The 20,986-nt window shown below is 68.0% G+C and overlaps 2 protein-coding genes across 3 annotated transcripts; both read right to left on the minus strand.

Annotated features, from left to right (window-relative positions):
- Window positions 1-114: 114 nt before the first annotated feature.
- On the minus strand, window positions 115-11,963 carry PTPRN (protein tyrosine phosphatase receptor type N). 2 transcript variants are annotated; one of them, XM_075429618.1, is made up of 23 exons: window positions 11,824-11,963; window positions 10,286-10,336; window positions 10,001-10,114; window positions 9,639-9,744; window positions 9,327-9,525; window positions 8,819-8,978; window positions 8,516-8,632; window positions 8,308-8,387; window positions 7,939-8,222; window positions 7,284-7,370; window positions 7,052-7,131; window positions 6,743-6,807; window positions 4,151-4,363; window positions 3,825-4,034; window positions 3,588-3,735; window positions 3,365-3,438; window positions 3,005-3,082; window positions 2,572-2,691; window positions 2,318-2,484; window positions 1,186-1,239; window positions 1,003-1,067; window positions 828-901; window positions 115-730 (listed from the first exon to the last, which is right to left on the minus strand). In XM_075429618.1, the coding sequence occupies exons 1-23, from the start codon at window positions 11,921-11,923 to the stop codon at window positions 659-661; spliced, it is 2,718 nt and encodes a 905-aa protein (XP_075285733.1). In that variant the 5' UTR covers window positions 11,924-11,963; the 3' UTR covers window positions 115-658. The 2 variants fall into 2 exon arrangements, with proteins under 2 accessions (XP_075285733.1, XP_075285732.1); XM_075429617.1 differs by having other exon boundaries at window positions 8,819-9,143.
- A 531-nt stretch (window positions 11,964-12,494) lies between these two features.
- On the minus strand, window positions 12,495-17,582 carry DNPEP (aspartyl aminopeptidase). The gene is made up of 15 exons (XM_075429619.1): window positions 17,557-17,582; window positions 17,344-17,416; window positions 17,168-17,256; window positions 16,976-17,089; window positions 16,514-16,639; window positions 16,263-16,393; window positions 15,805-15,889; window positions 15,224-15,331; window positions 14,911-14,988; window positions 14,493-14,576; window positions 14,078-14,238; window positions 13,884-13,923; window positions 13,419-13,520; window positions 12,921-13,088; window positions 12,495-12,596 (listed from the first exon to the last, which is right to left on the minus strand). Exons 1-15 carry the CDS (start codon window positions 17,560-17,562, stop codon window positions 12,546-12,548), a joined length of 1,416 nt encoding a protein of 471 aa, XP_075285734.1. The 5' UTR covers window positions 17,563-17,582; the 3' UTR covers window positions 12,495-12,545.
- Window positions 17,583-20,986: the final 3,404 nt, after the last annotated feature.

Here is a 20,986-nt window from a genome sequence, read left to right on the forward strand (position 1 = left end):
GTCCCAGCTGTGCCTGTCTGGTGGTTGTAGGGTGCAGGCTGTGCAGCTGCAGGGACTGGGGGGGGATGCGCTGTGCCCCCCCCCCCATACACACAGTCAGAGGCCAGGCCTGGCTGCAGCTGCACGAACGCGACACGAGAACTTTATTCACATCAAGATACAAAATTATATTTCTCTAGAAATTTCTCTTCTGCTTGAGTGACGAGGCAGGGAGCACACGGAGGGGACCTGGGGCTCGGCCAGGCCCCCCTGCACCCAGCGCTCCCCCCCCTGTGGGGGACCCCTGCCTGGTCCTGTCCCCTACTCTGGTGCAGGGTGGGGTCTGACGCAGGACTGACAGGTTGGGGTGCGGGAGGGCAGCTGAGGGTCTCCCCAAAGCCAGCTCCCAGTAGCATCACCTGGTCCCCTTCTGCACAGGGGACAGGGCACACGAGCCCCCTACCCTCTGCAGTGGCAGGGGGTGCGACAGGGCTCCGTGTCCTGGATGCAGAGGGGCTGAGCCGTGTGTCCCTGGGGAGAGGGGCTTGGGGGGGGGGGGAACAGAGCCAGCAGCACAGACAGCATTTTACAGGGAGAGCAGCCCCACGGGCAGGGCGAGGAGAGCGCGCGAAGCTGGGTGGGGGGCATGGGGGAGACGAGAGGGGAGGGCTCCTCGCCATCACTGCGGCAGGGCCTTCAGGATGGCGTTCACTTCCTCGGCCACGGCGGTCAGCGCGAACTCAAACTGGTCCTGGGGGAGCAAAGGAGGGGGCGTGAGGGCCCCCCCAGCCCAGCCCCCGGGGCTGTGTGTGCTCAGGGAGGGAGAGGAGCCCCGGTATAGGGGGTACCTTGGTCTGCACCATGCCGGGTCGCTGGTCTCGGATGTGCTCCAGCGTAGCAGCTATGTCTATCTCCTTCACCCCTGGGGCGGAGCGGGAGAAGGGCACAGGGAGGGGTCCGTGGGCTGAGCCCACTGCCCCGCGCCCCCCGGGCAGGGCAGAAGTGGTGCCGACCCATGCCTACCTTTGGCCATTCGGTTCAGGACCATGTCGACGAGGATGTACGTCCCGGTCCTGCCGGCACCGTCACTGCAAGACCCAGATGCTTGGACCAAGGGGACGGGCTCCGGGCACTGGTCCTTGCCAGCAGGTCCCAGCCTTGAAGCCGCCCACCCAGCCCGCCCCCCACCTCCATCCCCAGTGGTACCTGCAGTGCACAATAATAGGGCAGGAGCGACCCCGGTAGCACTTGTTCACCTTCCTGCAAGGACAAGGAGTAGGTCAGGGTGGTGCCATGCTGGGGACAAGGCTGCACTGGGTGGCCCTCGCTGTGCCCAGCTGAGAGGGGCAGTGGGCACCCCATGATGTGGCCCTGGGGGTCCGGTGCATGGCTCCTCCTGCCTCCCCCGTGGTGCTGGGCACAGGACGGGGACCACAGACAGAAAGTGGCTGGGGCAGGGAGAGGAGCCCAGCTCCTGGGGTGCCCAGCCCAGGGAGAGGAGCAGTGGCAGGAGGCCGAGGGGAGCAGCTCTGGTCCGGTGGGGCGCGAAGCTGGGGGCCAGGCGCCGGCGGGGCTCCCGGCATGCTCCATGCAGCAGGCACAGCTGCCAACGATCACTTTTGTGACTATGCAACTGGAGCCAGATTACTAGCTGCAAATCACAAAAATGACGCCGGCAGCTGCGAGAGAGAGACAGAGACAGACAGAGAGACAGAGAGAGCGTGAGCGAGGTGGAGGGGAGGGTGACGTGCTCGGGGACCTCCCCGCTGCCCTAAGCAGTGTCCCTGGCCCCACACGGCCTGGGGACAGAGACGAGCCAGCCCCCAGCAGGCATCCACCACCACCCTGGGAGCCTGAGACCCCAGCAGACACAGCCTGCTAACCTCCTGGGTGCAGTCCCAGCCCCGTAACCCCTCACCCCGGGCTAGGTGGGGACCCACTGCTGGCTGTAGGGCATGGGGAGCAATGGGCCACAGCTGTTCAAGGCTGGCTCTGGGGGTTTCGTCTTCCACCCACAGCTGGGGAGGGTGCCGGGAGGTGCTGTGCCCCATGCCAGCTCCAGGGAAGAGCACCTTCCCACCCTGAAGGCTGGAGAGCCCTGGCAGCTTCAGCTGGAGGCCTCTCGCCTGCCAGGCTCTGCTGAGCCTCATCCCAAGCTGGCCAGAACCCGGTTCTTCTGCTCCTCCTCATGCACGGCAGCCCCCTGCCCCCCTCAAGCTGGTCCATGCCCCAGCCCTGACCCTCATCACACCGGCAGCGATGTCCTCACCCATCAGTCCCCCGCGGTCGGGACCACCGCCGGCTCCCCGGGGCTGGCACACGCCAGGTGGGCACTCACCTGCGGAAGTCGAGGAGGGGCCGGGTGGTGGCCGGGATGCCCTCGGCCGGCCAGCTGAGGAAGTGGAACTGCGTCAGGGTGCGGGTCTCCTGTGACTGCACGTTCTTCAGGTAGAAGCTGCGCACCAGGAAGTCCTCGCACCAGATGTGCTCCGACACCAGGTTCACCTGCCCAAGGGAGGCGGCCGGCAGGCGTCAGCGATGGGCAGAGGGGCTGGAGGATGCTCCTTGCCCTGGGCTACCGGCCACACTTGCCTCATAGATGTGGTAGAGAGAGGAGCCTTCATCTGGCCAGTAGCGGTCACACTGCTTGACGCTGTCCTCAGCCAGCGGGCTCAGCATGACGATGACAGTGCAGCCGTGCTCCCACACCATCTGCGGGCAAGGCATGGGTGGGTGTCACCGCTGGGTGACAGCCTGGGCAGGGGGGCGGCCGAGCCGCTGTGACCCATCAGGTCAGGCATCGGAACAGGCTGCCCAGGGCAGTGGAGGAGTCCCCATCCCTGGAGGGGTTCAAAAAAACGTGCAGAAGTGGCACTTCGGGACACGGTTTAGCAGGCATGGTGGTGTTGGTTGACGGTTGGACTTGATGATCTTAGAGGTCTTTTCCCAGCCCTAATGATTCTATGATCCGGTGGGCAGCACCCCGAAGGACGCCGAGGGGCTGGCACAGCCGGGTGACGCTCACCTGCCAGAAGTCAGCGATGGTGTGGGACAGCGGCCCCTGCGTGGCGATGTACGCTGGCATCCGCGGGTCGTGCTCGATCTGGAGAAGGAAAGGGGGTGTCAGACTGCGCGTCAGGGATACTGGCAGGAGCAGGGGACACTCCAGGGGTGATGAGAGGGCTGGGGAGGGCGTTTCGGGTGCCGCAGCCAGGAGGGAAACAGACTTTAACCACATCTGAGCAATGGGGCAGGCACATTGCTCACATCCGTAGCCCACAGCGATGCGAGCTTGGTCCAGCTCTGTCCCAGAGCAGGAGCCTCGCCTGGGCTGAGCACATCGTGGAGCGGGCTGGCAGGGAAGGAGCCCCTGGTGAGCACTCACGATCGGACTGGCGTTGATGAAGTCGCTGCGGGATGGGTTGCTCTCGGCTTTCAGCTTGATCCGCACGTGGTCATCTGGGGAAACAGAGGCCAGGGCGGGTGGTGAGCGCCTGGGGGAGCTGGGGACAAAGCTGCGCCTCGGCCCCAGGCATCCCCCTGCCCCACACCACCCTCCTGCCATGGCCCTGGGAGCTGGTCCCCAGGGCAGGGACTGGGATGCTCACAGGGCACATAGTCAGGGTTGCGGTTCTTCTTCAGGTTGGCTTCGCTCTGGGCAATGGAGCAGACGCTGGGCTCAGCCTGGTAGGCACAGAGAGCCTGCCACTCCTTGGCCAGCCGGTCCCGGTTGCGGAGGTGGTCCTCCATGTAGGCCTGGGGCAGAGCGGCAGGGGTCAGCCCGGCAGTGGAGGGGTGCACGGGGGGCCGGGGAGGGGGGCTGCCACGCCACCGGGCCGGCTCACCAGGATCATGTGTCCGGTGGAGATGTCCATGTTGGACTGGACGGGCTCCTCGCACCAGGAGGGCGTGCTGCTGTGGGAGCTGGGGCTGGGCTGCGGGGCGTCGCTGAACTGGGACGAGACGCTGCTGACCCGAGAGGTCTCTGCCGGCGCCGATGGTGCCTCGGTGCGGCCAAAGAGCGACTTGGCAGCCATGTGCTGGCGGCACAGCTCCTGGGGGACCCCATCAACAGCCCTGTCCCTCGGCCCCAGCGCTACCATAGGGCAGCCCCATGCACCCCGAGCCACGTGCCACATCCCATGGGGTCTCACATCCCACGGGGTCCTACCTGGTACTCGAAGGTGGTGTCAGCAGCACCCTCGGGCCCCAGGGCAGCCAGGCGCTCCTTCTCCCGCTGCTTGGCATGGCGCCTGAGGCAGAAGGCTGCAGCGGCCGCGATGGCGATGCCCGCCACGCAGGCCAGCGCGATGAAGGTCAGCAGCACCGAGTGGAAGCCATCCCTGAATCGGGCCGGGCGCGAATAGGCAGCAGCCTCATTTCGCTGGGGGCAAAGCGAAACCCCCCCCCCGACCAAGGGTTAGTGGGGGGCACCTGCATGGGGCTGGGGGAGGGCAGAGACCCCTTTCTGCACCACATTTGGGGTTGCTGGGGGGCTAAACCAGAGCACAGGCACTCGGTGCTGCGCAGATCCGTCCCAGCACCCTCAGCTGGGGCAGAGCTGGTGTCACTGGGGTGCTGGGTGTCGCGGGGACAGGGGTCAGTGCACCCATGTGCCTGTCACGTGGGACGTTGGTCACACTCACGTCCCTGGGGCTGCAGGAAGAGTCAGAACCTGGCCAAGCGCAGGCAGCAGTGACGTGCTGCTGCTCCCCTGCTCCCAGCACCCAGGGCTGCTCCCCTGCTCCAGGGCAGGCAGTAGCCCCACGGAGCTTGGGTTCAACGCCCAGCTGGAGGTCAGCAAGAGCCAGATTCAGCCCAAGGGGTTAATGATGAGGGATGGGCCACTGCAGCGCTGGATCCACAGCAGCAATCGCTGCTCCCAAGGGACCTCCCCATAATCCCCAAACGGGGCTTGCGTCTCCCCTGCGGCCACTGGCAGGACACAAGGGGATGTGCCGGGACTGCCAGAGGCTGGTCCCATCCCAGCTGCGCTGGCTGCGGGACAAGTCCTCCCTCCCCATCTCTGTCCCCTTCCACCTCGCAGCCCCTGCCACCAGGGCTCCTTCGCCGCAGCTAGGAGGGCCGGCCAAACCCGTGCTGGGACAGGAAGGTGCTGAGCTCTCGCTGGATGAGCTCCTCCCCGAGGCTGACTCCCCCCACAGCCTTATCCCAGGGCTGCTGGTGACCGGGATGGTGCCCCCTGCTTCCCCCCCAGCCAGGTCCTGGGGCAGCCCAGGGATGCTGGGGCATCACCGCCACCAAACACCCTGTGCCCAATGAGGTGCCAGAGCCCAGCATTACCTCACTGCCACAGCCTCCCATTGGCTACGAGCCCGATGAGGTTACCGAGGGAACACTGCGTCATCATCACCTACGTCATCACCACCATCATCGCTCGGGGATGCCCATGCCCCAGGTGTCCCCACTGCCGCCTGCCCCGCCAGCCTCGCGGGCCCCAGCGCCCGGGGGCCAGTCGGGCCGTGACCAGGGCCCAGCCAGCCCCGCAGCCGGGGGTACCCAACAGGGCCGGCACCTCCCAGCTCCCCGCGGCAGCCCTGCAGCCCCTGGAGGTGTCAGAAGGTCTGGAGATGTCAGCAGGGCTGGGGTGGGGCACAGAAAGGACCTCCTTCCCAAGGCCTGCCCCAGCCCCGCTGTCCCCCTGCCTCTCTACATCCACCCTTCCCCAAAGCTTGCACCAGTCTCCCCAAGTTCAGAGCCCGGGGGGGATGAACAAAAAGCACAAGCTGGTCTGGACCGGGGAGGTCCGCGTGCACATGGGCTCAAAAAGCTGCCTCAGCCTCTCCAGCTCCTTCGTCTCTGCCATTTCTCCCAGCTCCTGCCACTTGCCACATCAAAAGGCATTGCCATAGCGACGCTCCGCACGTTGCTGATGGAGACAGGTTGCCTCGGTGGCCAGGCCACCCGTTCTCCATGGCCTCCTCCTCCTCCAAGGTCCCCGCTTCCTTCCTCCCTGCCCATGGCTGCCGCCATAGGGCAGGAGACTGGGAAACGGGGACCTTGGGTTGGGGATGTGCTGCACCGCTTCCCCTCCCCAGGCTGCAAACACGGAAGCCAGGCTTGGTTCCCCATTTCCAGCCCCTGCTCACCCCCGCCAGGAGACTGTTCCTGGGGTCCCCAGAGCAGCACGGGGAGGGGGTGCCTCTCTCCAAGCAGATGGCTCCTGCTCCCTCCCTGCCTTCAGCTGCTTTGCCATTCTCTGGGGGCACGATGGCATTTTGCCTGCCTAGCCGTGGTCTCTGGAGTGCTCTGGGCACAGCCTGGCACTGGGGTGCCCAGGCCACAGCTAAGATGGCATGTGCAGGCTGGAGGGAGGCGAGGATGAGCCCTGCAGGGTGCAGCCTGCAGCCCCCATGTCTTGGATGGAGGTGGGAAAGCCTCCGTGAGACCCTCGCAAACTGCCTTCAAACCCTGCAGAGCTTTTGTTTTAGGAAGAGCCGAGTGCCCTGGGAGCGCAGGTGGCTGGGCAGCATCACACTGCCGGGTGGAAGGGGGTCACCGGATCAGTCCTGCTCCAGCCCATCCCAGATAACCCGAGTACTGTCTCCAACAAGCAGCCCGCACGCTGCCCAGAGCCCTCTGCTCCTCAGCTGCCCCCCAGCCCCACAGGGACGGCTCACAGAGAGCCCCGAGCTCAGGGCTGGGGCACAGGGTGCTTCCCGGTTCGCACCCCGCGGCAGCACCCCCACTGCCCTCTCCCCGGCCGCCCCAGCCCCGAGGGACGGCCATGCCTTGCTCCTACCTCTCCCACTCCCGTCTGCACGATCTTCAGGCCCAGCTCTGCCTCCAGCTCTGCCTTCACGTGCTCTGTGGATGGAGAGGAGATGGTCAGAGGGGTGCTTCCCCACCACCAAAGAGACCTCCCCCAGAGACAGAACCAAGGGATACCCCCAACAGCTGCTCACCCCACGCCAGCTCCCCAGTTCAGCCAAGGGCACTGGGATGCATGGTGGAGCCGCCTCCTCCTGGTCCCTGGGACAGGGCACCCCAAAGCTTGGGGGGGCAGGGGGTAAGAGAGGAGCAGGACCAGGGGGACCCCTGCCCAACTCACCAGCCTGGCTGGCCACGTCCACCAGTGAGAGGTTCTGGGGGTTCTGCCGGATGCGGAAGGTGAGCGCAGGGCCCACGACGCTGCCGGGGAGGGGGGGACACAGTGTGAGACTGGGGAGTGCAGACCCCCTCTCCATCCCCACCACAGCCCAGTCCCTCCTGGCCCCCCACTCCGGGTGGCTGTGCACGGCCGGGGCTGCGGCAGCAGCACCCCATGGCCCCGCTCGCCTCACCTGATGTTGATGAAGCTGGCCGTGGAGAGCTGGAGGTGCCTGGCGAGGAGCTCCAGCAGCCGCACGCCGGCGGCCAGCCCCAGGGGCCTGCGGGGATGGCAATAGGGTGAGGAGCGGGCAGCGGGGCGAGGGGAGACCCCACACTCCCCATGGCTGGGGAAGGGGGACGGGCGGGCTTAGGGAGCCCCACGCATGCAGCGAGGGCTGTGCAGGCTGCAGGGGCATCCGGGTGGGCAGGAGGTAAGAGCAGAGGGATGCATGGTGGGGGATGTGAGCTGACCCCCCTCCTCGCACGCAAGCGTGCCCAGAGGCAGCAGCGCACACACACTTGGCTGAGCCCGTCCCAGCCTCCCGTCCTGCAGCAGTGAGCCCTGGCCTTGGCGTGGGCTGAGAGAGGAACGCTGTGGGGTGGGACAAGGACTGCGGGTGGAAAGGGGACGGGGGAGATGACCCCACCAGAGACCCGACCCTACCAGAAACCCGAAAAGGCTCAGCCGAGCACGTGGAGCCATGACAGCCGGTGGAGCGGGGGATACAGCCCCTCCACACCCCTCCCCCCCCTTTGCCGACCCCACGGCACCATGACAGCCAGTGGAGGGGGGAATACAGCCCCTCCACACCCCTCCCCCCACTTCATCCGACCCCCGGCTCTCACTTCTGGTTGGTGATGATATAGCCATACTCGTCTGGTGGCCGTGTGCCCCGCTGCGCCCCACCGCCCTTCGCCTCCGTGTAGCTCTTCTTCACCACCATCGGCTTCCCGGGGCTGAGCATGTCCCCACTGTGTCCCCGCTGGGGCTCGGCCGGGGGGGCTGGTGAGGATGCTGCCCTGCCCCTCAGCCCATCCCCTGGGGAGCTGCTGGCTGGGATTTTGGGAGGTGGCACCGTGGAGGAAGGGGGCACCAGCTCCTCCCCGTGCTGCATGTCCCCCTCCGTCACCTGAAGGAAGGGAAAGGGGGGAGCTGGGACCTCCGAGGAGAGCCCTGGGGGGCTGCGCCTCTTCCCCCCCCCCCATGCGTCCCACCTGCGGCGTTGCACCTCCTCCAGCACCACCCTGCTGCAAACCCACCCGTTTCGCTGCAGGCACTTCGGGGCCAGCAGCACCTGGCAAGGAGAGAGACAGAGGTCCTTCTGCACCCACCCCAAGAGGCAACACCCCCTACCCCAAAACAGGGCATGCTGGCACCCGCCGCTGCCAGACCCTGCCTGCCCCATCGCTGCGCCCCACTCACCAGAGCTCTGGAGCAGCTGGAGGAGGGCGGAGAGGCTGCTCAGCTGCTGGGGGCTCAGCTCCGGCAGCCCCAGGCCATAGCTGGCCAGGAGGGAGGCCAGTCTCTTCAGGGCAGTGTCTGCAAGAGGACCAGCAGCAGGTCAGATGCTCGGCATCCGCACGGGAACCAGGGCCCAGGGACACAGCCACCGGGGCAGGTGGGGTCAGGGCCCGTGGGCATGAGGCCAAAGAGGAGGAAGAGTCTGAGCCACGAGGAACGTGGCTGTGGGGACAGGATGGGGGTGAGGGTTGGACGACATGGTACCCATCTGTGCAGGGGGTGGCTGGACGGCCAGAGGCACTGGCTGCTCCCTCTCCTCCACATCCCTGTAGCCACCGGGGAGCCGCAAGCTGTGCTGGAGCCTGGTGTCAGTGGTGTCTGGGCGGCCGGCTTTCTCCCTGGGCAGGGAAAGCATGCCCAAGTCCTGGAAGAGATGCCCCCCGTCCGTTCCTGGCTGCCCGCCGTAGGAGGGCACGGGCCCGGCCCCAAAAAGGGCCTGGGCAGGGACCCTGCCCAGCAGCGAGGAGGTCTCGGGGCTCTGCCTGGCCGAGCCACCCGGGAGATGGTGAACACCGTCCTGGTAGCTGAACTGCAACCAAAACACAAACCTGCCACGGTCAAACCCCACATGGCCCCTGCCACCCCACAGCAGGGCACCCCAGAGCTGGGGGGCACCCCAGCACCGGCAGAAGGAGGGTGCTGGGAGTGGAGCAGCCCCCTGCCCACCTCTACCTTTGCGCCCGGGAGAAGGGGGCTCGTCCCCACGGCTTACCTTGTGGTAGGAGTAGGGGTTGAGCAGAGCCTCCTGGTAGCCCACCTGCGGCGGGGGGGGCAGCAGGAGGTGCTCCAGGTACCGCTGCACCAGGGGGGAGGGCAGCAGCGGCGGGGGCTGCCCCAGGTGCTGAGCCGCTGGCAGGCCGGGGTCTGCGGGGAGCGGGGCTCGACGGGGGGAGCTGCGGAGGGGCAGGAACCTCGGAGGAGAACGGCACTTCGGGTCACTCGCCTGGCTAAGGGGGAGGTCCCCCCCAAACCTCACTAGGGGGGTGGGGGGCAAAGCCCTGGCTGCCCTGCCGGGGTCTGCTACCTGTCCCTGGGCGCCGGCTCCAGCGAGGGCGGCGGGCGGAGGCGAGGGATGCGCTCCATCTCCTGGGAGATCACATACTGGGTGATGCCGTCCTGCCACGAGAGCCCTGCCGCGGGAGGGGGCTGTGAGGCACGGAGGAGGCCTGGGCACCGTGGGGCGAGCACACGGGAGTCCACCCTGGTGTCCTGACCCTGTGACCCACAGCCTGCATCTGGCCTCATTCCTCCCCTCCTCAGCCCACACCAGCCCCTGGGCCAGCAGCACCCCAGACAGCCCCAGTGCCACTGGGCAATGCTGCCTGGCCCCCCCCCCCCCCTTCCCCCCCCATGCTGCGGGGACTCCCCCCACGCTCCCCCCTTCACCTTGTGCCATGAGATGCCGCAGGACATCCTGCAGGCGCTGGAGCACGGGAGAGGTGACCTGGAAGTAGGGTCTGTCCCGCCCGGAGCCCACCTGGCACTGCCCAAACAGCCCATCTGCAAGAGAGGGGGGGCCGGGGGGGTGAACACCCCGGGGTGAGGGTCCCTGCCTTCCTCCCGCCGTGCCCCACCGTATTGTGCCCCGAGTTCCCCTGCAAGGCAGCCCCACACCCTCCGCACCCCCTTGGGAAGGAAGAAGGGACCCCTGCCCCCCCGCTAGCCGCTTACCCTGCACGCACACCTCCTGGGGGGAGCACAGCCTCCGGTCAAACAGGCAGCCTGGGACGGACAGACAGACAGACAGACAGGCCGGTCAGCACAGCGTCCAAGGGGGGGTTTGCTCATCACCAGCTGCTTGGGGACTCCCACTCTCCAGGAAGGTGCCACGGGGGTGCAATGTGGTGATGGGGGGGGCACAGCCTGGTAGCCTAGAGCCTCGGTGCCAGACCTCTCCCCCCACCAAAGCCAAGATGGGGACTGTGTACAGAGCCTGCCCTCGGCTCTGGGGAGCGGGGGGAGGCCTGGAGTTTTTTGGGGTGTCGGCAGTTAGGCAGGGAAGGCTGAGGGGGACAAAGACCTGCAAGACCCCGTCTGTTACCCTCCCACATGTGGCACTACAAGGCAGGGACCCAGCCCCGCACCCTGTGATGCCAGGGACCCACTCTCCCTGCGAGGAGGACCCCACAGCAGGCACACAGCGGGGGGGGGGGTGTCTCTCCACCCCCTTCGTGGGGCAGCACTTGGGCAGGGGGCGACTTCCCCCTCCCCCCCCCCCCCCCCCTACCATCTCGGTCCAAGACCGTCAGCAGCGAGACGGCAGCAGGCGATGACTCAGCCCCGGATGGCGAGGAAGGAACGAGAAAACAACCGGGGGGAGGGGAGGGAGGGGCCCGCCGAGCCCGCCGCGGGGGAAGGGGGCAAGTGGCGATGGGGGTCCCCGAAACTCGGGCAGCCCCCGGGCGAGGCACAGGACCCCGCCGCCGAGGGCCGAACCCCGGGGGGCGGCGGGAGCGGGGGCCGGGCCGGCGGGGGCCGGGCGGGCGCTGTCCGCGGTGCTGAAGGAGGGACGCTCCGCTCCGCTCCGCCGGGAGGGGCGGCCCCGGCCCCGGGAGGCTGCCCCGGGCAGGACGGGGCTCGGCCGCAGCCGCTCCGGCACCGTCCCCGCCTGCTCCCGGAGGCGGCGGGGTCCCCGCGATGCGGCCGGAGCTGTCCCGGCGCTCCCGGGTCCGCCGGAGGACGAAGGACGCAGCAGCCCCGGGGGCCCGGTAGTGAGTCAGCGGCCGCCGGGGCCGCGCCGTGCCGGGCGGGGAGGGGGGGCTGCAGCCCTGCCGCCGGCAGCGGCTGTCCCCGAGAGCCGCGGGCAGAGGCCGGGCTGGAGGAGAACAGGCGCACCGGCCGGGCCGCGCTCACCGGCGGAGGGATCCCGGAGGGAGTGGTCGCCGGGCTCCCCATCCCTACGGCCCTCGGCACCGGCTCTGCCTCGGGCAGGGTGTCTGAGCGAGCACCGTCCCGCCCCGCTCCCGTCCCGCCCAACCGGCCCCGGGGGCGGCAGCAACTCTGCAAACCGGCGGGGTGCCCCGGGGCCGGCCCCACCGCCAGCCCGGCGGCCCCAGGGGAGAGGCGCCCCTCGGGGCCGGTACCCGGCTGCCCTCTCAGCCGGGGGCCAGGCCTGCCGCTGCGCGCCCTGACAGCACCGGCCGCCGAGCCCCCCCCGCCCCGCCGCTCCCCGGGAAGCGCCCCACCGGCCCCGGGGCGCCGGGTCTCACCGTGCGCGGCGGTGGCGGAGGAGGCGCCGCCGTCCCGCGGCAGCCGGCGGCCGGCCAGGAGGAGGAGGCAGAGGAGCGCCCGGAGCAGCCGCCGCCCCATGCTCCGCTCACGGCCGCACCATGGCGCACCCGCCGGCCGCGCCCCCGCCGCCGCCGCCAACCCGCGCCCCGCCGCCCCGCCCCGCCCCGCCCGCCACCGCCTCCCCGCCAATGGCGCGCCGACCCCTGCTGCCGCGCCACGCCCCCCCGCGCAGCAGCCATTCAGAAGACCTGGGCTTCTTCCCCCCCTTCCCGGGCCCACGCCCCCCTGTTATCAAGTCAGGCCAATTACGCCGCGCCCCAGGGGGAGACTGCCGAGCACCGCGCCAATCGCAGCCTCCCTGGAGGCTAGCCACGCCCCCCGGGAGGCGTGCCACCGCGCCCGCACCACCTCGGCCAACCACCGCCTGCCCCTGCCCAGCCCTGCGGCCCCACTGGCCCCCGCGGGGGCCACGCCCCTGAGAAGAGCCCAATGAGCGGCGAGCGCCGAGCCACACCCTCACAGCCCTGCCCCGCGCAGGGAACACGCAGACCCCGGGACCCCCCGCACCCGACCGGGCACCGAGGGGGCAGCAGGTCCCGCTCCCGGCCCCGGCGCAGAGCACCCCCCGCGCTCATGGACCACTCGCTGATGAGACAGAGGTGCTTTAATGGCCCCGGCCCGGCTGGACCCCCCTCCACGCTCAGTCGACCACCAGGCTGCTGCTGACCGCCGGCAGGAGCTCGAAGAAGCCCTGGAAGGAGACATGGCCGTCAGCGGCTCCCTGCGAGCTTACGCGCAGCATCTCGGCAGGCGGCGACCGGCGGAGAGCAGGACCGCGTCGCCATGGCAACCCAGCCCTGACTCACGGGCGAGCACCGGTTGCCATAGGAACCGTTTGGGGATGGCAGTCGCTGGGGAAGGCTGGGATGCAAGCGGGCACCTCCGGAAGCAGGCGGTACCGGCGCTGCTCCGGAGGGCCGGGAAGCCCGGCAGAACAGCTGGGCTCAGCCCCAAGGCGGGGGCTGGATGGAGAGCAGGGGATGCGGAGCGGCGGGGAGGGGGCCGCGGGGCTCACCTTGAAGAGGGTGATGCTCTGGAGCACCCCCGAGGTGCAGCACATCTCCCGGATGGAGTGCATGGCCAGCTGCGGGCAGCCGACATCCACCACGCGCAGCCCCAGGCGGGAGGCCAGGATGGGGCCGATGGTGGTGCCACAGGGCGTGTCGTTGCGCACCATGAACTCCTGCACGGGGACGCGGCCTCAGCAGCTCCCCACGCTGCCCTGTGGCCTCCCACACGCTCCCCCGGGGCCTGGAGGGAGGCAACCTGGGACGGGGAAGCTGCACCGTCCCCGAGCCAGGGTGCAAAACCCCCCAAGATGGCACATGCTCAGGCCAGGCCCCCCTATCCTGTTCCCGAGGCTGCTCCCCGCGGCAGCCCCGGAGCAGCCAGCAGCGCAGACCCCGGCGGGGACAGCCACAGCAACGGAGGGATGCCAGGCCTGTGCCAGACCCCCTCCCCTGAAGACAGGCACATGGCCGCATCCGCCGAAAGCTGGCCCAGCGCCGCTCACCTGCAGAGGGACACCCACGCGGGCGGCAATGTCCCGGATGACGGCTTCGGTGACAGCCGTGGAGGCGTAGCGCTGGTTGCTGTTCACTTTGATGACGGGGCCCTGTGACAAGGGAAGGCACCGCAGGCCCGCCGTTGGCACCGGGGACAGTCGGTGGCTCGGGAAACACTCCCGCCATCCTGCCCCAAGCCAGCAGTCCATCCTCCCCTCCCTGGGTGATCCGTGGGGATGGGGACAGCCCCAGCTCAGAGCAGGGAAGGGCTCCAGGGCCAAGGCTGTGGTCCCCAGTGATCACGAGCAGACGTGTGGCACAGTCAAATCGCGCTGTGGGACGATCGTCCCCCATCTTGAGTGCCGCTGAGTTGCACCCTGGGACTGCGCTCCAGGGAGCAGCCAGGCGCTTCACAGCGCTGCAGGACAGACGGACAGCGCCCGTCCCAGCCCAAAGCTGAGGGCTGCCCTCACCTTGTGGAAGGCCGGACGGTGATTCTCCTCATGCTTGTCCCTGCAAAAGAGAAGCAGGAGTTTCACGCTAAAGCCCTCCCTCCACGCTGCAACAAGGACTGTCCTGTCTGCACTCCCTGGGAGACAACGGGGATGTGTCCCCGCAGCGGGCAGGGCGGGCTGCCCTGCCCCACGGCACTGCTCGGACTACTCACACGTAGTTCGGGTGCACAGCGTGGGCCATGTCGGCGCTGATCATGTAGGACTTGGCCACAGCCTCCTCGAAGGCTGTCAGGTTTTGTGGCGATGCTGAGATCCGGCGCAGCACCAGCTCCGTCAGCAATGACTCCGCACCCTGTGCGCTCTCCGACCCTACCTGCCAAGGACCACTGTCAGCATGGACCCCCGGCACCCCAGGGGCTGGCTGAGTGACAGGGGGCTCCCTGGAGCCAGCAGAGCAGCTTCCAACCACACCACTGCTTCCCACCCCCTGCTTGGGCCATGCTCTATGGTGGGGGTGTGTAAGGCCCCACTGGGGCCTGGGATCCATCTCCTGCTAGGCACAGCCTAGGGAGAGAGAAGAACACAGAGCTCCTCCCTGTGCCAGCCACCCCACGGCCCCTCGCTCACCTCCTCGTTGTCGTAGAGCGCAATGAGACGCACGTTGGGCTCCTCAGAGAGGGAGGAGGGCGTCGTGCACGAGTCAATCAAGGCCTGCAGGGTTAGAGGAGGAAGGACACCAGCTCGAGTGCCACCCCAGCCCAGGAAGCTCAGCCCTAAGCCAGTAGGAACTTCACCAGGAGAGCTCAAAGCACCAAGGAAGGCAGCTGTGGGCACACACGTGGCCCAGCAAGAGCAGGAGTCACTTCTGGGAGCTGCTGGGAACCCCACACACCCCCACCCAACCCCAGAACCTCCAAGCCAGACCCGCCCCACAGGAACATGCCTCCCTGCAGAGCCTCGGGCCAGCCCTTGGCCCCGCAAAGCCGAGCCAGGTGCGCGGGGGTCCATGCTGCGGCCTCCAGGCTCCTCTCCTCCTCTTGCTCACCTGCAAGGCGCAGTAGCAGCTGTGCAAGTTGTCCAGGCGTGGGGAGAAGATGAACTCGTTGAAGGCACCACCCAGTGTCTAAAGGCAGAGAGCCAGGAGGGGCAGGGTACAGGCTCCAGGTCACTAAAAAGTACCTGCCACTGGGTCCCTGTTCCAGTCCCCTCGTCTCTGCCCCTCAGGAGCTGCCTCCTCTCATTCCGCTCAGCTCCCAGCCCCGGCACGCCTCAGGCAGAGGAAGCGTGCCAGGTAAAACCTGTGCAGTGCCAGCCCGCAGGCTACGTTCAGGCAGAGGGAGGCTCCTGCCCTTACTCACCGCTGGCTGCGTATCTGCCAGGCATAGTTCCAGCTCCACAATCTGCTCTGGTTTCACCCCCAGCTGGGGGCAGAGCAGGGAAAGCAGGACAGGGCTGTGCCGCTCTGCCTGGGAAGAAAGCAGAGCTGCGGGCAGGGCAGGCAGAGGAAGGCAGGGAAAACTCCCTGTTCCCCCTGACAGAGCCATCCCACACCCTGCTCACGCTGTTGCAGCCCTCCCTCCCACTAACACGTGCTGTGTTCAAGCCTCCACCTCACACAGGGCAGCAGGGCCATTCACAGGGTGCAGCGAGGGGCTCTCTGCCCCCCGTGCAATCCCCCCTCCTTGCCCTACCTCCCCACGGAGACTGATGGCTTTACGGCGCTGCACCCCCTTCTATCAGAAGGCTGCAGACCAGGGTGGGAACAGAGAGGTGGCTGAGCAGATGTGTCATGTACACATCTCTGAGGCAGAGTGGAAGGTTACCAGCAGCCCATGGGGAGCATGGGAAGGGGAACGTGCTGGCAGGTCCCTGAGGACTGGAAATCAAAGGTGACACGTGTGAGGTCCTAGCAAGCACTAGTCCTTGGCACCCGGCTCACCTGGGCCGCAGCATTGCATGGTGTGGACTCCATGAGCACCTCTTTTTCCAGCTCCTCCTGCACAGCAGTGGCCAGAATGGGAACCCTGCGGGGAGATGGTGCCATTAACTCCCAGGGCTTTGCTCACCTCCCCTGCTTGGGTCACACACAGCCTGCCCTTCCTGGGGTGCCTGCCTCGCTCCTCCAGGGAGCAACTGCCACGCCGAACGGAGCAAGGACGCACAGCATTTCAAGCACAGATCTATTGTGCCACCTTAGAACACCCCAGTGTCCTTTCCCAAGCCCCAAGCTTGGAAGCATCTCCTGGGAGGACTCTATGGGGCTAAGAAAAGCTACCACAGACCCCGCCACTGCGATGAGTGACTGCCAAAGGGAAAGAGCTGAAGCTGGGCACCGCTCCAGCTGGGTCCCAGCCCTCCCGAGGGCAGGCCAGGGGTCGGGGCTGAGCCAGGCCTTACAGGTGGTGCTCGGTGTTGGGCCCGAAGTTCTCATTGATGCTACGCTGCAGATGGATGGCCAGGTGGGGAATGCGGAGGACGGGTCGCTCCACACGTACCAGGCGCTGCTCCAGGCGCCCCGTGGCCGGGTCCTGAAACACAAGGAGGACTGCTGGGGCCAGACTTGGAGGGCTGAGAGGCTGCAGTAGGTCCCACTCTGGGTGGGAGTCACGGACCCAGAGCCCACCACGCCTGTCCCAAATCCGCCTCACCTTTATGATCACCCTCCCGGCCACGGTGAGGTCACGGTCAAACCAGGTGTTCCAGATGCCCCCTCCGTAGGTCTCCACGCCGACCTGCACCGTGCCCACCTGACCCCGCTTCGAGCGGCGCTTCACCTGGGCGAGAGCAGAGACGTCACTGCCGACACCGCAAAGACCCAGGAACTGGGTAACTGGTGGGGACTGGGCAGAGCACGCCCACAATCTGATCGCGAACCCTGTCACCGCAGGGCGCTGTGAGGTGCTTTGAGGGACAGGGGACGCAGAGGCGATGACGGTGCGTGGAGCAACGCAGGGGGTCAGCGCGGGCCGCCCTGGGCGGCAGATCTGGGGGGTGTAGGTGCTCGGGGCACGGCGGGAGTCAGGGCCGGGTCTGCTGGCGGAGTGGAAGCCGGGGGCACCAGGGCAGGCCCGGCCGCGGGGGAAGGCAGGCGCCGGGCTGGCCGGCCTTACCCTGAGGCAGGGGCTGTCGGTGTGGGCTCCCAGCAGGCTGAACCCATTCCCGGGCTGGAACCGGCCGCCGACGGCGAAGGCGATGAGGGTGGAGTAGTTCCTGGTGACGAAGTACTGGGGGGCACAGAGGCAGCGGTGAGGGCCGGGCCGCCCCCCCCCGCCCGCCGCCCCCCCGCCCCCGGCCGGGCCCACCTTCTGCGCCGGCCGCACCTCCCAGTGCTCCGTCTCCTTCAGCTCCTGGAAGCCGGCCTGCAGCAGCCGGCTGCGGCACTCGGCCACCACTGCGGGGGGAACGGGGGGAGCCGTCAGCGGGGCCGCACCGAGGGGAACGGGGAGGGGAAGGAGGAAGGGGCCGGGCGGCTCCTCACCGTGGTAGGGCGAAGGGCTCCGGTTCACGAACTTCACCAGCTCCTGCGCCGCCGCCTGCGCGGCCTGCTTCGCCTGCGGGCACCGCCGTCACCGGGCAGCGCCGGGACCCCCCCTCCCCGGGCCGGATCCCCCCCCCCCCCCCCGGGCCCGGAGACCCCCCCAGCCCCGGGCAGGGCCCGACCCCTGCGCCCGCCCGCCCGCCCGCGCGGTACCTGCATGGCCGCCGCCGCCGCCCGCCCCGCACCGCCCCGCGCGCCCCCTGCTGGCGCGGAGGAACGCGCCCAGGCGGCCCGGCAGTGCGCACCCGGCACCCCGCACCCTGCAACCCGCACCCTGCACCCCGCAACCCGCACTCCACACCCCGCAACCCGCACCCCGCCATCCACACCCTGCAATCCGCAACCCCCACCCCGCAATCCACACTCTGCACCCTGCACCCCGCAATCCACACTCTGCACCCTGGAAATCCGCACCCCGCACCCTACAATCCACACCGTGCACCCTGCACCCTGTACGCTTCACCCTGCACCCCACACCCTGCAAATCCACACCCTGCACCCCACACCCTGTACCCTTCACCCTGCAACCCGCACCCTGAACTCTGCAAATCCACACCCTGCACCCTGCTCCCTGCACTCTGCACCCCGAAATCCACACCCCGCAATCCACACCGTTCACCCTGCACCCTGCAAATTCCCACCCTGTACCCTGCAATCCACACCCCATACCCTGCACCCCTCACCCTGCACCCCCGAATCCACACCCTGCACCCCGCAATCCTGCACCCCACACCCTGAAAATCCACACCCTGCACCCTGCACCCCGCAAACCACAGCCCGCACCCTGCAATCCACATCCTGCACCCTGCACCTCGCAATCCACACCCTGCACCCTCCAAATCCACACCCCACACCCCGCTATCCTGCACCCTGCACCCTGGTCCGGGGCCAGGCAGACCCGGCACCGGCCAAAGCCAGGGCAGAGCTGGGGGCTGGGTGGGAGGAGGGTGGGCACAGCCAGGAGGGGCCGGGGTGGGAGCCGAGGGGCAGCGATGGGCTCCCCAGGGGTGGTCAGCCAGTGCTGCCCCGGCGTGCCCCAACTGAGCACTGGAGGAGTACGGGCTGCCCCGAAACAGGGGTGCCTACGGGTGCTCGGGGGAGCAGACAGCTCCCGCAGGCTGGGTGTCTTTGGGGTGACTCACGGGTGTAAGCCAGGCTGCAGCCCCCCTCACTGCCGCTCCCCCACCTTGGCACTGCCCAGCCTCCACCGAAAACAAGGCACAAGCCCTGGGTGCCACGCTGGGGACCAGCGTCCCTGAGGGACAGGGATGCTCGGCGGGGTGCTGGGAGATGGCATGGCGGCAGGGCAGCACCCCAGCCGCCTGCCAGCCCCGGGAGGGCCACGGCCTGAGCACGTGCAGGGGGTTGGACCCCCGGGCCTGGCACGGGTCGGGGTGGCCCTTGCCCTTGGCTGTGTCCCCTGTGTGGGCTGGGTGTGGTGGCGGGGTTTTGGGTTTCCATCGGTGCTCGTGCATCGTTTCCCAGCAGGATCCTGTGTCTTCCCGGCAATAGGTGTGCAGCCTTAGGAGGGACGTGGCAGCCTGTGAGCGTTTCATGGGGCCCAGGCGCTCGGTGCCAGCCGGATTCCCAGCTCCTGAGTCACCCCTGTGGGCACCCTGTTAGTCGGAGACGCCATCCGTGTCCCGGGGACTGGAAACTGGTGGTTCTGCTGCCCCTGACCCCGGGACCCGCCGTGCCGGGAGCTCACAACAGCTCTGGATTTATGCTCCCAGCCCCCAGCACCTGCCTCTCCCCCTCCCCAGAGGGAAGGAGCACCCCCACCACCTGGCACCCCGCGAGCAGACAGCTGGAGGGTCTCCATGTCAACCGCAGCCACCACAGCAAAACACAGGGCCAGCGCCCCGCCGAGACGGGACTGGGCTGGGAGCAGGCACCCAGCACCCCAGCTCAGAGCTGGGCTGCTCGCACCAGCCACCCAGCACCCTCCTGCCAAAGGGACACGGGTGCCAGGCAGTCATCCCCCCTCTCCTCCCACCAGCATCACCCCCCCACTGCTGCCGGGTGGTCCCCCACACCTGGGGACGTCCACAGCGTGGGTGCCTGGAGCCCACGGACCCCCCAGCCAGTGGCTGCCCGGAGGATGCGGGCGTCGGGGTGGATGGGTCCCAGGGGGGATGTGTGAGGGAGTGGGGGGTCCCCAATCTGGGGATCTGGAGTGGGGGGGTGAGTGGCAGGGCCGGGTGTGGCCTTTGCCCAGCCCCGCAGGCGTGAGCAAAGGGCAGTGCCCTGGCATGCCGCAGCTATTCCCGGAGCAGCGGGGCTTCCAGAAAAAGCTCCCGATGGCTATTTCCGAGTGAGCTCTGAATCACCCCTGGCTGGATGCCAGGGGCTGCACAGCACCTGCCGCGGCCGCCCCCCACCCCGTCACCAACTCCTGGGAAGGCACTGCTCCTGTCCCCATCCCTCTCTGCCCCACGGACCCCCCAGTGCAGCAGGGAGCCCCAGGCAGGCCCCCAAAGCTGGCACCAGCTCCTCCTTGGGGTGCTTGCGCCCCGCTGCTGGGCTCACACGTGTGAGCTTGTGCGAGCTCACGCTTCCCGCATCCCCTGGCACGGGTGCCAAGCAGGCTTCGCCCTGGCGAGCGTTCCCTGGGGCGGCGGGTGGCTCTGGGGACGGGCAGCCGGAGCTGAGCCCCGCTGTAAGGGGTTAAGTGAGAGGTGGCCCAGGGCAGAGCCTGTAAGCACAGTCGAGCTCCGAGGAAGTGGTTTCTGGATGGATACCAGCGGATCCTTCTGATTTATTAATATTCACCTTATCTGTTGACACGAACTACTCAGTTGTCCCCTTCTCCTGCTGCCTGCCAGGCTGTCTGGACCCCCTCCCTGCCCGCCCTGCCAGGATGAGCGCGGGGATGGCACCCATCGAGGCAGTGCCCCCGCCATCCCAGCCCACGTGCCTGAGCATGGGAAAGTGAAATCACCGCCCGGGCATTGCTGGAGGCTGAGCGAATGGCCGCCGTGCCTTACGTGAGCCGCCAGTGATGCAGCGGGTAGCTGCTACCTCATCTCACTGGCATGGGTGATGCTATCGCGGCCTGCGGGAGGGAAGACAGACACCCCAGCGACCTCATGGACCACGAGGGTGGCCAGTCATCCCTGCATCCATGTGGGCCTCGAGGGCAGCTGGGCAACCCCAGCAACCCTGTGGGCCACAGTGGTGGGTGAAAGTCCCTGTGGACCACAGGGCAAGAGGATATCCCCAACCTGTCCCTGGGCTGCAGGGACAGGTGAACAGCCCCAGCATCCCCACAGATAGCAGGGCTAGCTGGAGATGACTGATGGGGGCAGGTAAATGCCTCAAATATCTGCGTGGGCACGGAGGTAGCTGGCCTCCTCCAGCTTCTGCACAGCCCTGGGGGCAACAGGTCACTCCCAGCACCCTCATGGACCACAGTGGCAGCAACTCATCCCGAGGACCTAGACAGACCCAGAGGGGCAAGCAAACACCCCCCAGCATTCAGGTGTGGTGGGGGGTGATAGCTGGACACCCCCAGCATCCACGTGTGCTGTTGGGTAGCTGGACACCCCCAGCATCCCTATGCCACTTGGAGACAGGCCATCAT

Source organism: Opisthocomus hoazin, chromosome 9 (assembly GCF_030867145.1).
Source record: "Opisthocomus hoazin isolate bOpiHoa1 chromosome 9, bOpiHoa1.hap1, whole genome shotgun sequence".
NCBI classification, from domain to species: Eukaryota; Metazoa; Chordata; class Aves; order Opisthocomiformes; family Opisthocomidae; genus Opisthocomus; species Opisthocomus hoazin.

Excerpts from the sequence above, each read along its gene's own strand:
- PTPRN (XM_075429617.1), bottom strand. The coding sequence starts at position 11,923 with ATGGGGCGGCGGCTGCTCCGGGCGCTCCTCTGCCTCCTCCTCCTGGCC. Across the intron at positions 9,745-10,000 it reads GCGGCATCTCATGGCACAAG|GGCTCTCGTGGCAGGACGGC; the intron begins GTGAAGGGGGGA and ends CTCCCGCGGCAG. Across the intron at positions 1,068-1,185 it reads CCTATTATTGTGCACTGCAG|TGACGGTGCCGGCAGGACCG; the intron begins GTACCACTGGGG and ends TGGGTCTTGCAG.
- DNPEP (XM_075429619.1), bottom strand. Across the intron at positions 15,332-15,804 it reads CATGCAATGCTGCGGCCCAG|GCAGAGCGGCACAGCCCTGT; the intron begins GTGAGCCGGGTG and ends CTTTCTTCCCAG. Across the intron at positions 14,239-14,492 it reads CGCTCTACGACAACGAGGAG|GTAGGGTCGGAGAGCGCACA; the intron begins GTGAGCGAGGGG and ends GGTCCTTGGCAG.